We start from the raw sequence: 20386 nt of genomic DNA, 5'->3' as shown, positions 1-20386 counted from the left end.
TTTAATAGAGCAAAAAGAGGTCAAAGAGCAGTCAGGGCCCAAATCAGAGGTAACAAAACCAAGCTGGATCCAGGTTGAAAGTGTTGCCTGGAAAATCCACAGCTGGGAGCAAACCCTGGGAAGGCTTTCTGAGTTTGCAGGTGACCGTGTGATTTTCTCAGTGCATGTTTCTGACTCTGCAGAGTTCCCTGTCCTAGTGTGGAGGCACAGGGGTTCCACCAGGGCGCCGCCCAGCCCGTGCCATGACTCTCAGATGCCGCCGGCCCTCCACTGCGTTTGCGTCTGAAAGAAGGGGCCCTTCATCTTGGTACAACTCACGGCAGAACTGGGGTCCTCTCCAGGGCTTCACCACGTAGCCGGCATCCTGGCAGGTCTCGGTCAAGGCCGACATGTGGGCACACAGCATCTGCTGCAGCCCCTGGAAATTACACATGTCAAACACGCAGTTGTCGAAGAAGGAAGAGGCCCTGAGGTGAGGCAGGCAGGCCCTGAGGAGAGAGGCCAGGTCAGAAGGAATGAGGGGGCAGAACTTCCCGCCTCCTGCCACGGAGGACCTGGTCCCCCCGCCATGGCCCTTCCTGTCCCCCAACCCCGGGCCCCCACACATACTCAAAAGCTCCGTGAGCGACCGTGAGCCGTCCACAGAACTCTGGCCCTGACACAGTGTTCTGCAAGGCAGTGTCGCAAGATGGGGGAGATGCCTGGTTCTCCCGGCACCTGGAAGAGACCCACCCCAAACGCCCTAAGGACCGAGGCTCACCTCCACGCCCAGCCCGCCCCAGCAGTCTCCCGGCTCTCGGCATCCCCTAGTGGAGAACATCTGAACACCAAGAAGTGGGAAAACTTGGAGCCGGGCAAGCAAGAGGTGGGGCTGCCCACAATTGCCTGGGGACGACTGACTGATGGTGGGGCTGGGGGTGAACGTGGTGGCAATGAACTCTGCTGGGAATGGGAGTGGGGAGAAGAATGGCAGACGTGGGGGTGTGCGGCAGAGGAGAAAAGGGGTGATGCCAGTCGGGGTTCTTGGTTCCTCGAAGGGGCAAAGGAGCAGGAGGGTGGAGACGGAGGCGGGGAGGCCCTCACTCGTGGTCTTCATCCTCCGAGGCCTGCCAGCTGCTACCCAGCTCCGTCTCATCTCGCGCTGGTCTACCATCCGGCTTCCGGTTGTCGTTGCTACTGTCTCCATCATAGTTGCCACAGAAACCGCAGAGTTTGCCAGAGTAGGTGCTGCGGTGGGGGGGGGGGGGCCGGGGGGAGGGGAGGAGGAGGTGTTAGTGGAGAGGAGGGGCCTCTGGCATCTGAGGGACCACAGCAGAGAGGGGATGAGTCGCGGGGGCCACTGGCACAAGGCGGGTGGAGGATGCAGAGGTGCAGACTCGAAACAAGGGTTCCACGCCAGGCACCAGGCACACAAGGGCCCCAAGCTCTCACTCTCGAGCCACCTTGACGTCTCCCCTCGTCCTCTTCTGCTCACACTTCATCTTCCAGCCATAACAAACTTCTTGCTGGCCCTAAGACATTCTACTTTTTCCCTCGCAATGACTGTTCACTACTTCTATAGTCTTTCTTTCCCTTGTTTGGCCATCTGAGGAGCTACTCATCCTTGAAGACTGCAGTCAAGGGACCACTCTTCTGAAGGCTCCCACGACTCATTAGCAACTCCTTCTAGAACATTCCCAAAGCCTTGTGTATATATCCTGCTACTATCACACTGCCCTGAAACCATTTCCTCCCCCTCCTCAACCAAAGGGAGGCCTGCCCATTGAGCTAGGTGTCTCCTACCCACGACTGAGAATTAGCGCCTGGGATGGCAGGGGCCAGGGATGGGAGGGTCCCGGGAGAGGGAGGGGCAGGGTGGGAGGAGTGGTAGCTGCCTCGCTGGGTCACCCCCTCACCTGGGCACGCTCACAGACAGCTGCTGGTCACCATCCCATCTCACCCGCAGACCAAATGCCGTCTGCAGCTGCACAGATCGCCCACTTGGAGTCAGGAAGATGCCTTTAGAAGGTATGGCTGGGAGGGTGACTCGCTGACCCCCAACCTGGAAGGCGGGGCCGAGGGAGGAGACAGAGAGATAGATCCGGGGGTCAAGGAGGACCCCCAGCGGACTCCCAGATCCCCACCGCCACGCTAGTGACCTCTTCTGCTCCACGTGGAACGCTCTGGAGGAGATGGGCGGGACAAGGCCACAGCCAAGGCCGGCAGCCCTGCAGGGCTGAGTGGAGAACGGACTCACCAGCGTGTGTCTGCCCTTGAGCAGGGTGATGGTGGTTTCGGGCAGAGTCACGTAGACCTTGCTCAGGCAGGACACGCCCTCCTGTCCTCGCTCCTCATTCTTCACCATCAGCCTGAAGAATGGCTCTGGGCAGGGAGAGGGGCGGAGAGCGCCCAGGGGCTCATTCCAGAAGCATCTCTGAGCGCCCACTGAGGGTGCCATCCCCAACCGGCCCTGCGCCCTGAGAGGATAAAGGGCCACAAAGGTGGCGGCTCTACGGTTCAAGAGGGGAGGAAGGACCCTGGCAGGAGTGGGGCGTCATCCAGAACAGCGTGGGGCTGTGTGCTACGAATCTGTCCCCCCAGGGGACAGGGACCTCCTCTGCCAGGCACTCCCTAGTCCAAGCCAGCCAAGGAAGCGACGGATCCAGAGAAGAGTCCTAACCCTCATTTTCCCCATGGTCTAGTCCTCACAAAGTCCTGCTTGGGGATGGACGTGTCATCCCTTGCTCGACCGCCGGCCTTGCTCCCATCTTGCCCTGCCAGCGGCTCTGGCCCTTTCCTGCCGGCCAGTGCACCCCATGCCCAGCTCTTCTGATCTCAGACTCCACGCCCAGGCCGTGGGGGGGCATCTCCAGGGGCCTACCTGTCGAGTTGCCACAGGGTTGGGCCAGGATGTAGGTGCACTTGCCCATGAAGCTAAAGTGCCTCCCGTCGAAGGTGAAGTAATGAGGGTCTCCGTAGACGAAGCAGGTGGCAGTGCCTGCCGAGGGGACACCGGGGACATGTGAAGCTGCTTTACCAGGCCAGGCACCAGGGCCCACCTCACCCACCCAGTGGCCTGCCCGGGCTCCCCTGGTCGAGGGAGGGATGGGGACCCTGGTGTCACACCCACGTGGACAGGTGGGAACAGCCTGAGGGTCTCACCATAGGGATGGCATCCGTACTGGCCATTCTTCAGCTGGCACACTGTATGTGTCCCGCACTTATAGGGCTGGCACTCCGTCCGACCACCAGGCTGGCAGCGGCAACGTTCTGTGCAGTTGGGGCTGAACCACCCCGTCCCTGGCTGAGGGAAAGGGGGCCGGAGTCACGAGGCCGTAGCTCCTGGGCAGACTCTGTCATCCCATGCTGTAGTCCCCTCTCCTCCTGCAGACCTCACCTTGCTCAGACTCCTCTCCTCATCGCCTACCAGACATTCCTGCTCAACCCAGGCCCTTTGCACATGCTGTGCTGGAACGTGTCCCTCTCCCTCTCTCTAACCCATTCCTGTGCAACTAGCGGAGTTCAGCTCAAGGGTTGCTACCTTCTCAGGAAGACTCTCCAGACCTCCTTGACTACCTCTGGGTACCTTTCCTTCCCAGGACTTACCACAATTGCACTTTTATATTCATCTTTGTGATTATTTGATAAGCGCCCCTATGAGGGACCATGTCTATCTTTACTCACTATCTCAGCGCCGACACGTAGCACAGTGCCTGGCGAAGAGTTCTCATTTAATAAATACTGAATGAAAGAACGAACCAATATCCTATGTGCCCCCCGGAATCTGACAGCATTAGGAGAGCGAGGACATGCCCTATTCGTGGTGACCCCAATGCCGAGAGGGTTGAAGGTACCCAATACGCGTTTATTGAATGCATAAGTGAACATACAATAAGTTCGTATGTGTCTCCTGGGGCAGAGGGAAGAGATGCTTGGTACTGATGGTTGTGACAGATAGTTCTACCCGGGCTGCAGCTGAAGCGACTCCCAACACTGACGCAGGGATGCCCGGGAGACCGGTCAAGAGGGCTGGAGGAGGAAGGGGCCCCCGAAGAGGCAAGCAAGAAACCCGGACGCCCCGTGGGGAGAACGCCGGAGCTGAGAAGAGGAACTGATGCTAATGAATAGCTGACCAAACTTTTACTTTACAGGTCACATATATTTACCATAAATTGCTAACAATAGTGATTAGCATTTATTAAGTAATTGCTCTGTGTCAGGATCTAATCTCACCTTCACAACAACCTAATGAGGTAGAAAATCTTGTTGTGCCCATTTTATAGACATGGGAACAGATTTGAAGAAGGCAAGAAAGAACCTCGCCCAGGGTCACTCTGCAAACGAGTGGCGGAGCGGGGATTTGACCTCAGATTGGCCTGACTCTTGGGCGGCTCTGTCCAATACAATGGCCACCAGCCACATGCCACTGAGCTCCTGAGATGTGGCCGGTGCAAACTGACGTAGGCTGTAAGTGGAAAATACACACTGGAGTTTGAAGACTTAGTAGGAAAAAAAAAAGGTACGTAAATGATCTCATTGATAACCATTGATTACATGCTAAAACAGGTAGATGACTGGAGTTAACTTAACCTGTTTCCTTGTACTTTTTCTTTTTTTTTGTTTTTTGGCCTCACTCGCGGCTTGTGGGATCTTAGTTCCCCAAGCAGGGATTGAACCTGGGCCCTCAGCAGTGAGGGTGTGGAGTCCTAACCACTGGGCCACCAGGGAATTCCCTCCTTGTAGTTTTTTTTTTTTTAATGTAGCTATTAGGACAAGTAAATGCTGTGTGAGGTTTGCACGCCATCCCTTTTGGACAGCGCTGGCCCAGAGCCTGTGCTCCACCAGAATCTCCCGGGCGGATGGGGATGGGCATCAATTAGGAGAGACAAGAACAGTATCTCCTCTCCTTTGACCTAGCCTATCAAAATTTGCAAGTTCTGTTGGAAGAAGGTTCTGGAATGCCTCATTCTGCCCTGAAAATGCCTGAACACACTCAGTGTCCAGGGCTCTCTGTATACTCAGGGACGCCTGACTTTCCTCAGGATGGAGATAAGGGCCCTGCACCACCTGGCTGGTCTATGATCTAATGCATCATGGCTGCCAGTGCAGGAGCACCGAGGACAGGGCCGCGGGCTGACAGGATCTTCCACACAGCCTAGTGTCAGGCTGGGCCAAAGCAGGTGCTTAACAAGTATTTATTGTGTGAACAGAGCCGAGGGACTTCCCTGGTGGTCCAGTGGTTAGGACTCCACGCTTCCACTGCAAGGGGCACAGGTTCAATCCCTGGTCAGGGAACTAAGATCCCACATGCTGTGTGGCGTGGCCAAGAAAAAATTATAATAAAATTAAGGCATAAAAAAACACACACCGAATGAATGACTCCACCACCGTGTCACAGCTGCCGGAGAGATGACCCCTTGGGAATGTCCCATGGAGCCAAATTCATGTCACCTGGGGAACAGGTGGCGCTGGACCCCAGGCGTTCGGCTCGCAGTCTCCCTCAGAGGATCCGGGCATCCTGGGGTCTCACCTTATAGTAATTGTCATTGTAGGAGCAATTGCAGGAAGAGGCATTGATGCAGCGGGAGTCGCTGAACAGAAAGCCAGGATCGCAGACACAGCCGGGCTTGCAAAGGAGCCCACAGTTGGGCGCGGGGCTCTGGCAGGATGCTGGGCAGGCGCAGCGCTCGTAGTGGGCGTTCGGCGGGCAGCTCACTGAGGGGAAAACAGCCTCCGTCAAGCCCCCGGCTTTCCTCCTGTCTCCCCTCTACCCCCCACTCCCGTTCTTCTTGAAGGAGGCCCATGTTACTCCGCCATTCAAAGGAAGGAAGTCCTGACACAAACTACAATCTGGATGAACCTTGACAACAACATATGCTGAGAAAAAAGAAGCCAGTTCCACGGTATGAAATGTACCGAACAGACAGAAAGCAGATTCGTGGTTGCCAGGGGCTGGGGGGCGGGGGAATGGGAGTGATGGCTATTGGGTATGGGCTTTCGTTATGGGGTGATGCAAATGTCCTGACGTGGAAAAGTGAGGATGGCTACACAGTCCTGTGAATATGCTAAAACCACCAAATCGTACACTTTGAAAGGATGAATTTTTACGGCAGTGAATTATATCTCAATAAAAAAAAAAAGCAATAGTAAGTCTAATGCTTGGTTCCCAACAACTCCCGCTCCCCCATGCCCACCCCACCGCGGCCCTCTCACTCAGGGTCGTCCTCATCATCCTTTCTAAAGTCATCGTGTCTGGTGCCCCTCTCCTCTGAGACTGCAGTTTTCTACTGGAAGCGTCCGTTTCCCCAGCCCTCTCTCCTCATCACTGTCTCTGACTTTCAGCTCTTTGTCCAATGCTCCACCACAAACCTGGAGTAGGTCTTGGGGTTGCAGTGGTGGCTGGGGTCACGGTGGTCATGGAGGTACTTGGCATCACGAAAACTGTTGGCCAGGTGGGTACAAGAGTTGGGCTGGGCTGGGGTGTCGTGGGAACTGTGGGCCTTTCAGTGGGGACTGTGGGTTTTTCCGTGGGGATGGTGGTCCTTTCGGTGGGGACCGTGGGTTTTTCTGTGGGGATGGTGGTCTTTTTAGTGGGGATGATGGTCCTTTCGGTGGGGACCGTGGGTTTTTCTGTGGGGATGGTGGTCTTTTTAGTGGGGATGGTCGTCCTTTCGGTGGGGACCGTGGGTTTTTCTGTGGGGATGGTGGTCTTTTTAGTGGGGATGGTGGTCCTTTCGGTGGGGACCGTGGGTTTTTCTGTGGGGATGGTGGTCTTTTTAGTGGGGATGGTGGTCCTTTCGGTGGGGACCGTGGGTTTTTCTGTGGGGATGGTGGTCTTTTTAGTGGGGATGGTGGTCCTTTTGGTGGGGACCGTGGGTTTTTCTGTGGGGATGGTGGTCTTTTTAGTGGGGATGGTGGTCCTTTTGGTGGGGACAATGGGTTTTTCTGTGGGGATGGTGGTCTTTTTAGTGGGGATGGTGGTCCTTTCAGTGAGGACAGTCAGTTTTTCTGTGGGGATGGTGGTCTTTTTAGTGGGGATGGTGGTCCTTTCGGTGGGGACCGTGGGTTTTTCTGTGGGGATGGTGGTCTTTTTAGTGGGGATGGTGGTCCTTTCGGTGGGTACAGTCGGTTTTTCTACGGGGGCCACAGGTTTCTTTGTGAGGATGGTGGATATTTCAGTGGGGACGGTGGGTGTTTCCTCAGGGGCCACACGTTTCTCTGTGCAGACAGGGGTTTCAGGAGGGCCAGTGCAGGTAACGGGAGGTTTGGAAGGAGGCGCTACTGATGCAGGTCCTGCAAAGAAAATAAATCCCTGGAGTCTAGTCAGAATCGTACCACCCCGCCCTTGACTCACATCTAATTGGAATGGGTGCGCTCAAAGCAGTAACTCATTCACACCTCTCCTTCTCCTCCCCGCCCCAGCCTCTACTCAGGTAACACTGGCAAACACCGTTCCTAACTTATGTCCGATCTTGCGCCGGGTACAGGAAACAAATAACAAATAGGATATCAGCCTTCCCTTCGGGATCACCATTCACTAGGTGAGGGGTCTGACCACAGCAATCCACGGCCTCAAAGTCACACGCACTCAAGCAAGCATTCTGATGGGGCTGGGAAGGTACGGGTGCGCAGAATATAGGAAACAAAACTGCGTGAGGACTCGAGCACAAAAGAGGACTTGCATTTTAAGCAGCTCACGCAGAGAGGCCCAAGAGATGGTCATCCTGCCCTTTCCGGGACCTGGGGTTTTGTCTTACCTTGACAGGTCCCGTGACTGATCAAGATGAAACCCAGAGCAACAATGAAGGTGGTGCTGGTGCCCCTCTCGGCCTCAAACATCAGCTGAAGGTACGAGGGAGAAAGAAGCAAGAGAGAAATGAAAGTGAATCCCCATCAACTCAGCGACTCTCCGGGCAGAGGGTCTGTCCTCTGCTAAGATGTCGCCTTGTTCTGGCCTCAACAGTGCAACGGGGGCCCGGGCCCCTTCCAGGAGCCAGAGAGCCTCACAGGGAACACAGAGCACCCTCTGCTCTGCTGTTTTTCCAGTGTCCCATCCTCTCAGCCCTGGTTGTGCTCCCTGATCCCAGGCGTCATGTCCCCCTCACCTGGCCTCACGGTGACACTTAAAGAGCGACTCTCTCTGTCTCTCACCTGCATGGGCTGTTGATGTCCCGAAGGGACGGTGATGGAGTCGTTCAGCCAGTCAGCGCTTTGAGACCCAACTCGTTCCCAGAGAGGAGTTGGGGAACTGTCCGCAGGGCTCCCCAGCAGTAGCCTGAGCTTCGTGCCATTTCCGAGGCCATACATGTGGTAGGTAAACTCCACACAGATCGCACCCGGGGCACAGAAGGTCCGGCTCGCCAGTATGAAAGACTGGCCTGCCTGGGAGAACTTGTCAGCCTCAAGGTAGACAAAGTGACCGTCTGGGCAAAAGAAGGGAACAGGCAAGGTGAGAAACCTGCAGAGCACAAGTCTGGTGCTTTCTTGAGCGACATCTTGCTTTCCAAATGGGGATTTGATGCAAACACCCAAACTCTCCACATTGCAGTGGGTTTTTTGTTTGCTTGTTTTGTTTTTTTCTCTGCTCATTTTAGACTTCTAACTAAGAAGTCAGGATCAGAAAGAAAGGGAAAACCAAGCCAGCAACCCAGATTCCTTTGTTGGCTGTACCAGTAAATGTCTTGACTGAAAATGACCCAGTGGATTTTGAGGCCTTGGGCTCAATGAAGCACTATACCTGGATCTTCTGGGGGTTTCAAGTGATCCCAGAACCACAAGAAGCGTCAGGTCACTCTGCCTCTGTGGCCTCCACAGCTCTGGCCCCATGGCGGCTTCCCAGTAAACACCCGCTGGCTGACCCTCACCACCTACATCTTGCACCAGTCACACCAGTCCACCCCCTCGCGGGGAGCAGATTCAGTAACTCGTTGGCTTGAGGGGTCCTCCGTCTCCTCACCTCCATTAAGGGAGGCTCCCAAGGGGCCTGTACCCTGGATGAGCGTGTTTTTACTTCCCTGGGTCCAGTGTCCGCCATCCTGTAATACCTGGACCCAGTCACAGAAGGGATGGGCCTCATCTTCAAAGTCACACTGAGGAAAGCTCTCTGGGGGATCAAAATGGGAGATGGGAGAAATCTGGGCCATGCTCTCTATTCCTCCCCCATCCCCAACCCCCATTCTCAGAGCTGCTCTCACCCCCGCAGGGAGCAATGCTGATTGCATCCACCGCCACCACTGGCTCTGGGATCTCTCCAAACACGCCCACCACGGTGAACTGAAGAGAGGGAGAGGGGGCCGGGAGTCAGCAAACAGCCCAAATGTTCAGTCCCCTCCATTTGATTTTACTCTCTTCAGGGACCCAGGCACCCGGCTTCCAGGGCCCAGATCTTCAGTCCTTGTCAATAACAGGTGCGCCTCCCACGTCCAAGGAGACCTGACACCTCCTGCTCCTCTGTACCTGAATCTGTCCCTGGCCTGTGTAATTGACAGAAACGGGCTGCCAGTTGGGTCCGGGTTGTCCTGAAAAGAGTGTGTGTTTCCGGCCACTGCCTACAATGGAAGGAACCCAAGAGAGCAGTGAGATGACTGGGGGCTGGAAAATGACTTCAAACCTATACTCAGAAGGATGAGTAGCAGAGGGACCACTTGGAGTGGATTCCCCTCCCCGACGTGCAAGCACGTCCTTCTCTCTCTCACTCTCCTGGCGTTTTGATCTATTTTTCCAGAACCCTGTGCCTTCTGCTCCCAAATTCCACTCCGCAGAATCATCTTGCAAGTATCCCAGATTTCCCTAGACCCCAAGAGATGCCCCCACGTTTCCTCGTCAACCCAACCCTGAGAGGAGAGTCTGAGGACAGTGTAAATGCCATGACGTTGTCACTCTCACCCAAGTCAGAAGCATAGACGGTGAGGGCTGCGCCAGGAGACTGGCCATGTAGGGTGTAGTGAAAGGACAGGCTCAGGCAGCCGAAGGACTGGATCAGAGGGCTCAGGAGGGCAGAGCTCTGCCTTGGTTTTGCATTCTTGGGGTCCAGGAGCATGTAGAAGCCACCTGGGAAGGAAAAGGCCAGTAAAGTGGGGGACGGCACAGGGATAGGGGCTGCGAGGGCAAGGAGCCTGGCCCTGGGGAGCCCTAACAGTTGCCTAGGATCAGCCGGCGCTGAGATGGGCCTAAACCCATCACACGACTGGCTGAGGCCTTGGTTCCTTCCAGAAGTGCTTGGCAGGTCTGGGTGAGGACGCGGGCGCCGCCCAAGAAACGCGGCATCCTCTCAGAAGCAGCCAGAATCCTGTCCTTTGGATTCAGACTTTTGAGGTCCCCCCACAGTCACATCCTCTTCCTTTTCTTAACCCACTGGACATAGCTGATTCACGCAAAGTGGTGAGAGTCCCGATCTGATGCTGACCGGCAGGGATCTCCTGCCCCCTGCCGCCAGCTCACGCAGCCAATCAGCCTGGACCTCGCTCCGTGACGCAACTGGTAGCCGTGGGAAGGAGGGGGGAATTAAAGAGGCCTCAGACCGCGCGCACGCACGTGCCGGACGCCCCACGGGGTTCTGCCTGGAGAGTGAAACCCGGAAAGGTGGGCTTCTGAAAGGGAGAGAAGACGGCTGAAGAGGAGGGAGTGGGCAGAAGTGCGAGAGAAAAGAAAGGAGCCAACAGGGAAGAAGGAGGGAAAGAGTAAAATGGTGAAAGAACGCAACAAGTGTCCATACTGGGACGTCTGAGAAATGGAAAAGGAGATGCAGGAGAGAAAGAGGAAAGATGGAAAAACGTAAGGAAGGGAGCAAGGTGGAAAAAGGAAGAGAGAGAAAATGGAAAAAAACAAACAAACAAACAAACCCAACAACGTTTACTGAAACTGCTGGGCACGGGATTTGGTGCTAAATCTAATGGGGATGCAGAGATGGGCGGGCCCTGCCCTGTTCTCCAGGGGCTTAGAATGAACGTGGGGTGGGGTTTTCACCAGGTTTTTCTAGAAAGCAAACCTCAGGCAGCAGGAAAGATCAGAGGAAGGAGAGCAAGGATTTGGGGGGAGGGAAGGATGGAGAAGAATGGCCTCTGTCCTTGCCCCATCCCTTCAGTGGATTCTCATACAAAAAAACCCAGGTGATCCTTGTAAACGTAAGTCAGATAAGGTCACTCCTCTGCTCCAAATCCTGCAAAGGCTCCCCATCCACATAGAATAAAAGCCACAATCAGTCCTGACAATGGTCTGCCCCTCCTAGGACCCGTCTGAGCTCATTCTCTCCATCCCAACCACGTGGCTCCTTGCTGCACTTCAACACCCACCCCCCAAGCCACTGCTACCTCAGAGTCTTTGCATGGCTGGCCCCTCTGCTTAGAATGTTCTTCCCCTCGATAATTTCGTGCCTCACTCCCTCACCTCCTAAAGGTTTGTGCTCAAATGTGACCTGTCTGAGATCTACTCTGACCACCCTATTTAAAACTTACAACCCACCCTACCCTGCTCTCCTGATCCCCTTACTTTGTTCAACTTTTTTTTTTTTTTCTGATAGCACTGGTCATCTTAAAGCTTATATAATTTACTTCTTTATTGTTTCAGGAACTGTCTCCTCCTTGTCCCCCACCATCCTCTGTCTGTTCTGTAAGCTGATGCATCTCAACAGCCTGGGACTTGGCATATTGTAGGTGCTCAATAAATATTTGTTGGATGAATGAAGAAGGAAGGGTGCCAGGGAAAAGAGGTGAGGAGTCGGCTGTGTTGGGTCTACCGGCTGTAGGGCTTTTGGGGTGGCAGTGGGGGAAGCTGGCTGGGTGCTTAGAATCTGTTTTCTGTCCTGTAACTTAAGCTGATGGAGGTCTGAGCTTGCTGACGGTCGCCCCAGGCCATCCCAAGAGAGTTACTGTAGGGTGGTCAGGCAAACATCGTAAACTCCCGCAAAGGTCACTAGAAGCTCAGAAAGTCAAAGGACGGAAGAAGCATGGCCATTACTCACGACCAGGGCTAGAGAAGTCATCCTCAGGCCCCACGTTCAGCACCCCTGTTGACCCCTTCTTCTGGACCCACTTGGCCCCAGAGGCCGTCGGGATCCAGCTCCAGCCACAGAGATCATTTGGAGTGTCAAAACTGCACGTTTGCGTCTTGCAGACTGAGGGAAAAGAAAAGAGGAAGGATTTAGCTTTTTCTAAGGGGAGGCAGCTCAGAAAAGTATGCCTCAAACACAACATTGTTAATGAACTATACTCCAATATAAGATAAAAATTTTTTTAAAAAGAAAAGTATGCCTCAGTCTGGAGTCAGAACTCTTGAGTCTCAGTCTGGGTCCTAATGTGAGCCACGGCCGGCTTGCAAGCCAGATATGGACTTGCTCCCCAGTGGCTGTGTTCCTGGCACGGATTACTTAGGCTGCCCAAACCTCAGTTTCCCCATCGATAAACTGGGAACAACAGCACTTGCCTGTTGTAAGTTACACCCCGTGTGGGAGCATCTAGCACAGTTCCTGTGCTCAGTAAGTGTTGGCTCCTTGCATGCAGCTTCTGGAATGTTCCTTCCCTTGAATTCGCTCCCCTCAAATCTCTAACATCAGCCTAGAGTGCTAATTCTGGATAGATCTGGGGTAACAGCCAGGTTGACCAAATGTCCAGGTTTGCCAGAGACTGAGGGGTTTCCTGAGATGCAGCACTTCCGTGCTAAAAGAGGGACCGCCCAGGGCAAATCAGAATGGCTGGTCACTCTAGGACAGGTGTCACCACAATTCTGTGTTCCAGGAGAACATCTCTTTAGATGTGGCTGCTTCAGGGGTCAGAGGTGTGGGGTGTGGAAGTAAAGGGAAGCAAGTCGCCCCAACTCTGGAAGAAACCAGGGTCACAGTCCCTGAGCTACTTACTCCTGCCACCTGGGCAGATGTATAGGCGTGGGGGGAAAGAGGAGGAGGGACGGGGGCTCACCCTGACTGCAGGAGCCCCGACGGATAGAGATGGCATCCAGAGCGATGTCCAGATAAGCTGTGCTGCCCCTGACTCCTTCAAATGTCAGCTGCGGGAGGGAGGGGGATCACCCATGCTGTGAGCCCCTTTGCCTCGGGCTCCCACTTTCCTGCCTGAATTCAGGTTGCCCAGCCCCCGTGCCCCCTCCTTGTCCCAGCCCAGCCCCTCCTGGACCCCCCACAGCCAGATTCCCACTGGGACCCCAGGCCATGTCTTCGGCCTCACCCGACTGGGCAGGATGCGCCCGATGGGCACCGTGACGGCGGTGGGTATCCAGGAGGGGCTCTGGGTGTTGCTGTGTTTCCAGAGCACGTTGGAGTGCTTGCCCTTGGGGTCCGTGGTCAACAGCAGCTTGAGCTGGGCGCCCCACGACGGCCCGAACATGTAGTAGGCGAAGCGCACGCACAGGAGGCCTTGCTCCCATACAGGGGGGCTGCGCAGGCGGGCCACCCCGCCCGGGCGGAAGGTGTTGGAGTCCATGTGCAGGTAGTAGCCCTCTGGGGGAGGCAGAGCCAGGGATGGTGAGGCCCTGCCACCCCCCTTCCCAGAGCCCAGGTATCACTTCCGGCCGCCTCCCTGCACCCAGATCCGCCAGCGTCCACCTCCCAGATGCCTCCCTAAACCTTCGGCTTCCTCACCTCCATTGGGGTACCCGCCGGGGGGCGTGGTGCTGCTGGTCGGGGAGGGCTCACTGGCCCGAGTCCAGGCCCCGTCATCTTTGGACACTTGTCTCCAATCACAGAGGGGTCTGGAGTCATCCTCAAAATCACACTGGGTGAGAACGGCTGGGAAGAAAGGGCCACTGTGAGACCAGGAGAGGGCAGAGGGGAGGGGGTCAGCTGCAGAGCCAGTGGGGCTGGGGGGGGTGGGGGAGGGCGGTAGGAGGTGGGGGGAGGGAAGCAGAGCAGGGTTGCCAAGTGGCCACTAAGATTTAGGGTCCAGAGCAGAGATTTGGGAAAGGGAAGCTGAGAAATAAGTCTTCTCTTAGGAGAAATTCAGGGCTGGGGTCGGTGAGGGGCAGAATGACTAGGCCAGGGGTTGCAAACGGAGGTCGCAGTCAGGCAGGCTTGTCTGGGTAGCATACATTTGTTGTTCGTTCGAATGTGGATCTTTCAGGCGGGACTTGTACTCTACTCCTCCCCGGTTCCCTCCCCGCTCCATCCTCTGAGGGCTGCCCTTCACACATTTATTACATATTTATGTCATCACCCTGCCTGAGGGCACCTGGAGTGGCCACCCCTGGGAGGGACTGAGCAGCCCCGGGGTTCCAACTCACAGTTTTCCCTCGAGCTGCGAGAGACGGGCTTCCAATCCAGAGGCTTCTCTTTCCTTGGCATTGATTTGGAGACAGAGAGAAAAAGAAACAATGTGATCCTCGTCGTTACCAAGAACTGTTAAGCCTCCAGGACTGTGAGCTTTCTGGAGGATTGTTCCTTTCTTTTTATCCATATTGTATCAACGTGTATGCAGTGACATATATTTACTTGAAGGTTTTCGAAAAGGTCACTCACAGCCTTCTCACCTTAAGTTGTCATCTGTCTCCTAGAAAGCATCTCCCCTCCAAGCTCCTCACATCCCCACTGGTCCCTCCACCCCTCTATGCTCTGGATGTCACGCGGGGTTCTCTCGCATGAGAAAGAACCACTTTCTTTGTAAGGGAATTCTCACGCAGCGCCTAAGCGTTTGGCCCTGAGCAATCTCCTTCCTTCAGGTCGAGGTCTTCCTGTGCTATAGCCCAAGTTTTCCCCACAGAGTAGGGACTGTATGGGTCCCATGTTGCCAGATAGGTGTCAGGGATGGTATTGCCCCAACTGAACACACAGATAAGCAACTCCTTAGAAATTCCACAGAGAAGCCAGCTGCCCTTTTCCAGGTGGTGTGGGCCACGTAGAACAGCCCTTTGTTTTAGTAGTTCAAGTCCTACTCGTTCAAACGAGCTCCAGGACACCAAGCCACCCATCATTTCTTGCTGCTTCCTACTTGCTGTCTGTCTGTCCGCTGGGTCTGCTCTGGGTGTTGTCCTTTTTCTGAGGGCCCGACCTCTCTCTCCTCCCCTGCCATGCTCAGACCTGTCTCCCCGGCTCTGCACCTCCTTCCTCTCTCCTCGCCCTTCAGCTCTGTCCTGCTCCCACTGAGCTGCTCACGCGTCCCAGGTCCAGGCTTGTGGGCTGCAGGGCTCCACCCACTCCTGTTCAGCATGCTTCTCACACCCATCACTCCCGCCTTCCTTACCAGGGCCGTGCCCTTCATCGCTAGCCCACTTGCCCCTTCCAGCTTCGCCCCTCGCTCTTCCTCAGAGCCACCCCCAGCTGCCCCCTGAGCCCAGCTTACCGGGCAGGGGCAGGCATGAGGCCCTGGCCCCAGGCAGCCCCCAGCAGCAGCAGCAGAGTCCAGACTGGAGGAGCCATGCGGGACCTCAGAAGCAGCTCTCAGGGGAGAGGAGAAAGGCAGAGTGAGGGGCTCAGGCCACCTTATTCACCCCCGCCCCTCCTCGCTTGGCACCCTCCTGAGGATGCCATGAACACTGGACAGAGAACACAAGAAAGCTCTGAGAAATGAGAACTGTGAGCGCCGAAATTTAAAAGCCAGTAGAAGAGTTATACATTGAAATCAAGAGAAATCAAAATGAGAGCAAGAGAGAAGGAAAGAAAGAAAGAAGGGAGAGCCTTGGAGGGTTGGTCCAGGAAGCCTAACATTCAACCAGAAGGGTTCAAAAAAGAAAGAACAAAGGAAAAGAAATTACTTAAGAAAAACCACAGAAGAAGATTTCCCGGAACAGATGTATGAGCCTCTTGATTAAAAGGGGTCTGGCACGATGAATGCAGAGAGACCCATGAAAGGCACGTCATGAAATTTCAGAACATCAGGGCTGAAGAGAAGATCCTAAACACTTTCAGACAGGAGAAAGCAGGTCAGTACTAAGGATCAGGAATCAGCATGACACGGGACTTGTCACTAGCAACCACGGATTCTATGAGGCAGTGGAACATTGTCTGCAGAATTCCAACAGAAAACCATTTCAAACCTAAAGTTCTATAGCTAGCAACAGTATCGAAGGCGACGGGAAGATGGAGTAAAGTGAGGACTGAAAATGCTTCTTGGCAAAGAATTGAAAAAGACAAGTCACGGAGGAAGACCTACAAGCAGCCAGTATACGTTGGAAAAGATGTTCTGCTTCTGGGACTTCCCTGGTGGTGCAGTGGTTAAGACTCCACGCTCCCAATGCAGGGGGCCCGGGTTTGATCCCTGGTCAGGGAACTAGATCCCACATGAGTGCCACAACTAAGAGTTTGCATGCCACAACTAAGGAGCAGGTGAGCCACAATTAAGGAGCCCACATACGGCAACTAAGGAGCCAGCAAGCCACAAGTAAGACCTGACACAACCAAATAAAAATAAATAAATAAATATTAAATTAAAAAAATGTTAAATGTTCTGCTTCTGTTATAAGAAGGGAAATGCTAATCAAAACTACAGCTTTCATGTTGACAACAATTTAAAAGATTGAAGCATTGAGTGTTGGCCAGAATGCAGGTAGACACACTAAAATACATTGATGCTATGACTGCATGTTGGTGAAAACGTCTTAGAAGATAATTTGACAATGACCGTTTAACTTTCAAATGTGCTTATCTTTGACCCAGCGATACCTTTGTAGGAATCTTCCCACATAAATACGTGCGTATTTTCACAAAGATGTACATACCTTAAAGACGTTAATTGCAGCATCATTTACAGTAGGAAAAGAAATCGAGGTTACCTAAATGTTTGCCAGGAGATGTGTGTTTGGATCGTATTCAAGGAATATTATTTATACAAAGGAATATTATACAGGTATTAAAAAGAATGGCACTCCTCAAAAAATTGACAGTAGAATTACCATATTGCCCAGCAATTCTGCTTCTGGGTATATGCCCAAAAGAATTGAAAGCAGGGACTTGAACAGATATTTGTACACCTATGTTTATAGTGGCGTTATCAAAATAGCCAAAAGGTGACAGCAACCCAAGGGCCCATAGACAGATGAGTTTTTTTTTTACTGAGATATAGTTGATTTACAATGTTGTGTTAATTTCATATGCACGTGTTTTGAGTAGAGGTGTAGAGATGGAACTAGGACACACAGACAGCTGTTCACGGTGGCTCCCTCCGGGAGGGGGTGGCCGGGCTCTCCATGCATTCTGCATGCTTATGTGCACGACGAGGATGTTTCCAGGCCTTCCTGTGTAACGGGTGTGGTTCATTATAGGGACCTTAGTGAAAGCCATTTGAGGGGCCTGGTTGGGAGGAAATCAGACTGGAGGGTTCAAGGAGGGAGCAGAAGTTGAAGAAGGAATCCCACCGGGAGGGGACAGCGTTTGGGGGCTGTTTGGCCATCTAGAGGAGACTCGGAGGGCAGGTGCTGAAGTTAGGACGAGGTAAGGTCTTTTCAAAATAAGAGAAATTTTAGCCTGTATAAATACTCATGGGAAGGTGGGTGGGAAGAGCTCAGAACGAAAACGGCAGGAGGGGCAAAAGCCAGCTCTGTGTTGGGGGCGGTGGGGGGATGCACCATGCCGGTGCACATCTAGCGGCTTCCGTTTTATCTGTGAAGTAGCAGGTGAATGGAGAAGGTTCTGCTGACAAGAAGGTCACAGGAGCGCCCCTCCCAGGCGAGCTCCCTGGTGGTGCTGCCCACAGCCAGCAAGTCCCTACCTCCCAGCCCTGCCAATGCTAGCCCTCCCTCTGCCGCCCACCCCTTCCCACCTTCTGCCAGGCTCGACAGCTGTATCAATGTGCATTCCTGGGGCTGGACAGATAAGTGCTTTGCTACGGAGCGGAGCGTGGAAAAGGAATCCGTGACTCAGGTCACTGATGACAGGAAGGGAAGGGAGCTGGTTGGGGAAGGCTTTTGGCAAGAGGTGACACCTGAGGGGCTTTCTGAAGTATCAAGAGGGACTTCCATGGCGGTCCAGCGGTTAGACGCTGAGCTTCCGCTGCAGGGGGCGCAGGTTCGATCCCTGGTCGGGGAACTAAGATTCCCCCATGCCACGCGGTGTGGCCAAAATAAAAATACCAAGAGATGGTAACTAGGCAAAGAAGTTGGGAAGGCACATTCCAGGAAGAGGGAATGTTCAAGCTTAGAGGGAGCATGACACTTGGAGGATAGCTGAGCATGCGTGCGTGTGTGTGTGTGTGTGTGTGTGTGTGTGTGTGTGTGTGTAGGCAGGGGCCCTGTCTTGGAGGACCTTGAATGCCATAGCTTTGTGGAGCCACCAAAAGTTTTGAAGCAGTAGGTGTGACTTGATTCCACTTGCGTTTTCAAAAGGCTACTCCAGCATCCCCAGGTGGATATGGATGAAGGAGGGGCTGGGCAGAGCTAGGGAGACGGGAGAGGAGGTTGTGGAAGGTGAGAGATGGGAGGGGCCGATGGACGCTGATGTCAAGGTAGTGGGAGTGGGGTATGCGAGTGGATCGAGATCTTTCCAGGAGCCGGAAACAGCAATTCTTGCCGGCTCACCTAACTGAATCTCATGTTCTCCCTCTTTCTTAAAAAAATGTATTTTATTGAAGTAGAGTTGATTTACAATGTTGTGATAATCTGCTGTACAGCAAAGTGATTCAATTGTACATATATATATACTTTTTCATATTCTTTTCCATTATGGTTTTTCACGGGCTATTGAATATAGTTCCCTGTGCTATACAGTAGAACCTTGTTGTTTATCCATCCTATATATAATAGTTTGCATCTGCTACTTCCAAACTCCCACTCCATTCCTCCCCCAGCCCCCTCCCCCTTGGCAACCACAAGTCTGTTCTCTATATCTGTGAGTCTGTTTCATTTGTTTTTGTTTCATAGATAAGTTCATTTGTGTCAAATTTCAGATTCTACATATAAATGATATCATATGGTATTTGCCTTTCTTTCTTTTTTAAAAAATATTTATTTATTTAGCTGTGCCGGGTCTTTAGTTGTGGCATGCGGGATCTTTTAGTTGCGGCACGCAGGATCTAGTTCCCTGACCAGAGATTGAACCCAGGCCCCCTGCCTTGGAGTCTTAACCACTGGACCACCAGAGAAGTCCCTGTCTTTCTCTTTCTGACTTACTTCACTTGGCATGATCATCTCTAGGTCCATCCATGTTGCTGCAAATGGCATTGTTTCATTCTTTTTTATGGCTGAGTACTATTCCATTGTATATATGTACCACATCTTCTTTATCCATTCGTCTGTCGGTGGACATTTAAGTGCTTTCCATGTCTTGGCTATTGTGAATAGTGCTGCTATGAACATAGGAGTGCATGTATCTTTTTGAATTATACTTTTGTCCAGATATATGCCCAGGAGTGGGATTGCTGGATCATACAGCAACTCTATTTTTAGTTTTTTTTTTTTTAGTTTTTTTTTTGCGGTACACGGGCCTCTCACTGTTGTGGCCTCTCCCGTCGCGGAGCACAGGCTCTGGACGCACAGGCTCAGCAGCCATGGCTCACGGGCCCAGCCGCTCCGCGGCATGTGGGATCTTCCCGGACCGGGGCACGAACCCGTGTCCCCAGCATCGGCAGGCGGACTCTCAACCACTGCGCCACCAGGGAAGCCCTATTTTTAGTTTTCTGAGGAACCTCCATGCTGTTCTCCATAGTGGCTGCACAGGTTTGCGTTCCCACCAACAGTGTAGGAGGGTTCCCTTTTCTCCCCATCCTCTCCAGCATTTATTGTTTGTAGATTTTTTTGGTGATGGCCATTCTGACCAGCTGAGGTGACACCTCACTGTAGTTTTGATTTGCATTTCTCTAACGATTAGCCATGTTGAGCCTATTTCATGTGCCTGTTTCACGTGCCAATCTCATGTTCTCTTCATCGCAAAATTCTTGTCCTCATTTTCCACACGTGGAAACTGAGCTCTAGAGAAATGATGTCAGTTACCCAGCAGAAGGGCATGGTGCTGACGGTCCCTACGAGGTGTCCTGCCAAGTCCCATGGTTCCCTGAAGTGCATCTAAATGGGGGCGGGGTCCCATCCCAGCCAGAGCAGATCTGCCTTTGTCAGTTTCATCAATAGCAAGTCTACAGGAGAATGCAGCTAAGAGGGTGGTTTTGCCGCTTCTTAAAAACAGCATTGACGCTTGCTCATGGCTCTATCTTGGCTGGTGGGCTGACCTGGCAGCAAGATGAACTATGGTGAATCCAGAGTTCCTGTATCCCACGCCCAGGTGTTCCTAGAAATCTTCAGTTTCATTCCCTTTACTTTGGCAGCCCCCGTCCCTACTGTCAAATCTATGCCCAGTGTGCCTGGCCTTGGCCCCTGATGTGTGACCGGGTTGCCTGGGCCAGCCATTCTCATGAGCTGTCAGGGAGGGGCCAGTGCTGTCATGCCCCAGGTGTTGGAGCGGGAAGTCCCAACCCCCTTCGGAGTCCTGGGGACTCCTTCTGCCCAAGTGAGCACCCACAGAGCCCACGGAGGGGGTCAATCC

General features: G+C 53.4%; 1 protein-coding gene across 1 annotated transcript in view; it reads right to left on the bottom strand.

Annotated features, from left to right (window-relative positions):
- The window catches only part of ZAN (zonadhesin), a 34822-nt gene extending 19485 nt beyond the window's left edge, over positions 1 to 15337 (bottom strand). The window contains 21 exon segments of the mRNA XM_065892360.1: positions 319 to 488; positions 610 to 717; positions 1084 to 1227; positions 1896 to 2041; positions 2237 to 2361; positions 2861 to 2977; positions 3142 to 3283; positions 5510 to 5694; positions 6349 to 7195; positions 7720 to 7821; positions 8131 to 8402; positions 8936 to 9082; positions 9174 to 9252; positions 9436 to 9527; positions 9865 to 10029; positions 11939 to 12091; positions 12891 to 12978; positions 13155 to 13426; positions 13568 to 13714; positions 14206 to 14265; positions 15292 to 15337. Coding sequence (XP_065748432.1) covers positions 319 to 488; positions 610 to 717; positions 1084 to 1227; positions 1896 to 2041; positions 2237 to 2361; positions 2861 to 2977; positions 3142 to 3283; positions 5510 to 5694; positions 6349 to 7195; positions 7720 to 7821; positions 8131 to 8402; positions 8936 to 9082; positions 9174 to 9252; positions 9436 to 9527; positions 9865 to 10029; positions 11939 to 12091; positions 12891 to 12978; positions 13155 to 13426; positions 13568 to 13714; positions 14206 to 14265; positions 15292 to 15337 — 3607 coding nt within the window.
- Between the last annotated feature and the right edge of the window lie 5049 nt (positions 15338 to 20386).

This window comes from Phocoena phocoena, chromosome 15, assembly GCF_963924675.1.
Source record: "Phocoena phocoena chromosome 15, mPhoPho1.1, whole genome shotgun sequence".
NCBI classification, from domain to species: domain Eukaryota; kingdom Metazoa; phylum Chordata; class Mammalia; order Artiodactyla; family Phocoenidae; genus Phocoena; species Phocoena phocoena.
The sequence above is the reverse complement of the archived record's forward strand: the minus strand, read 5'-3'. Positions and strand labels throughout refer to the sequence as shown.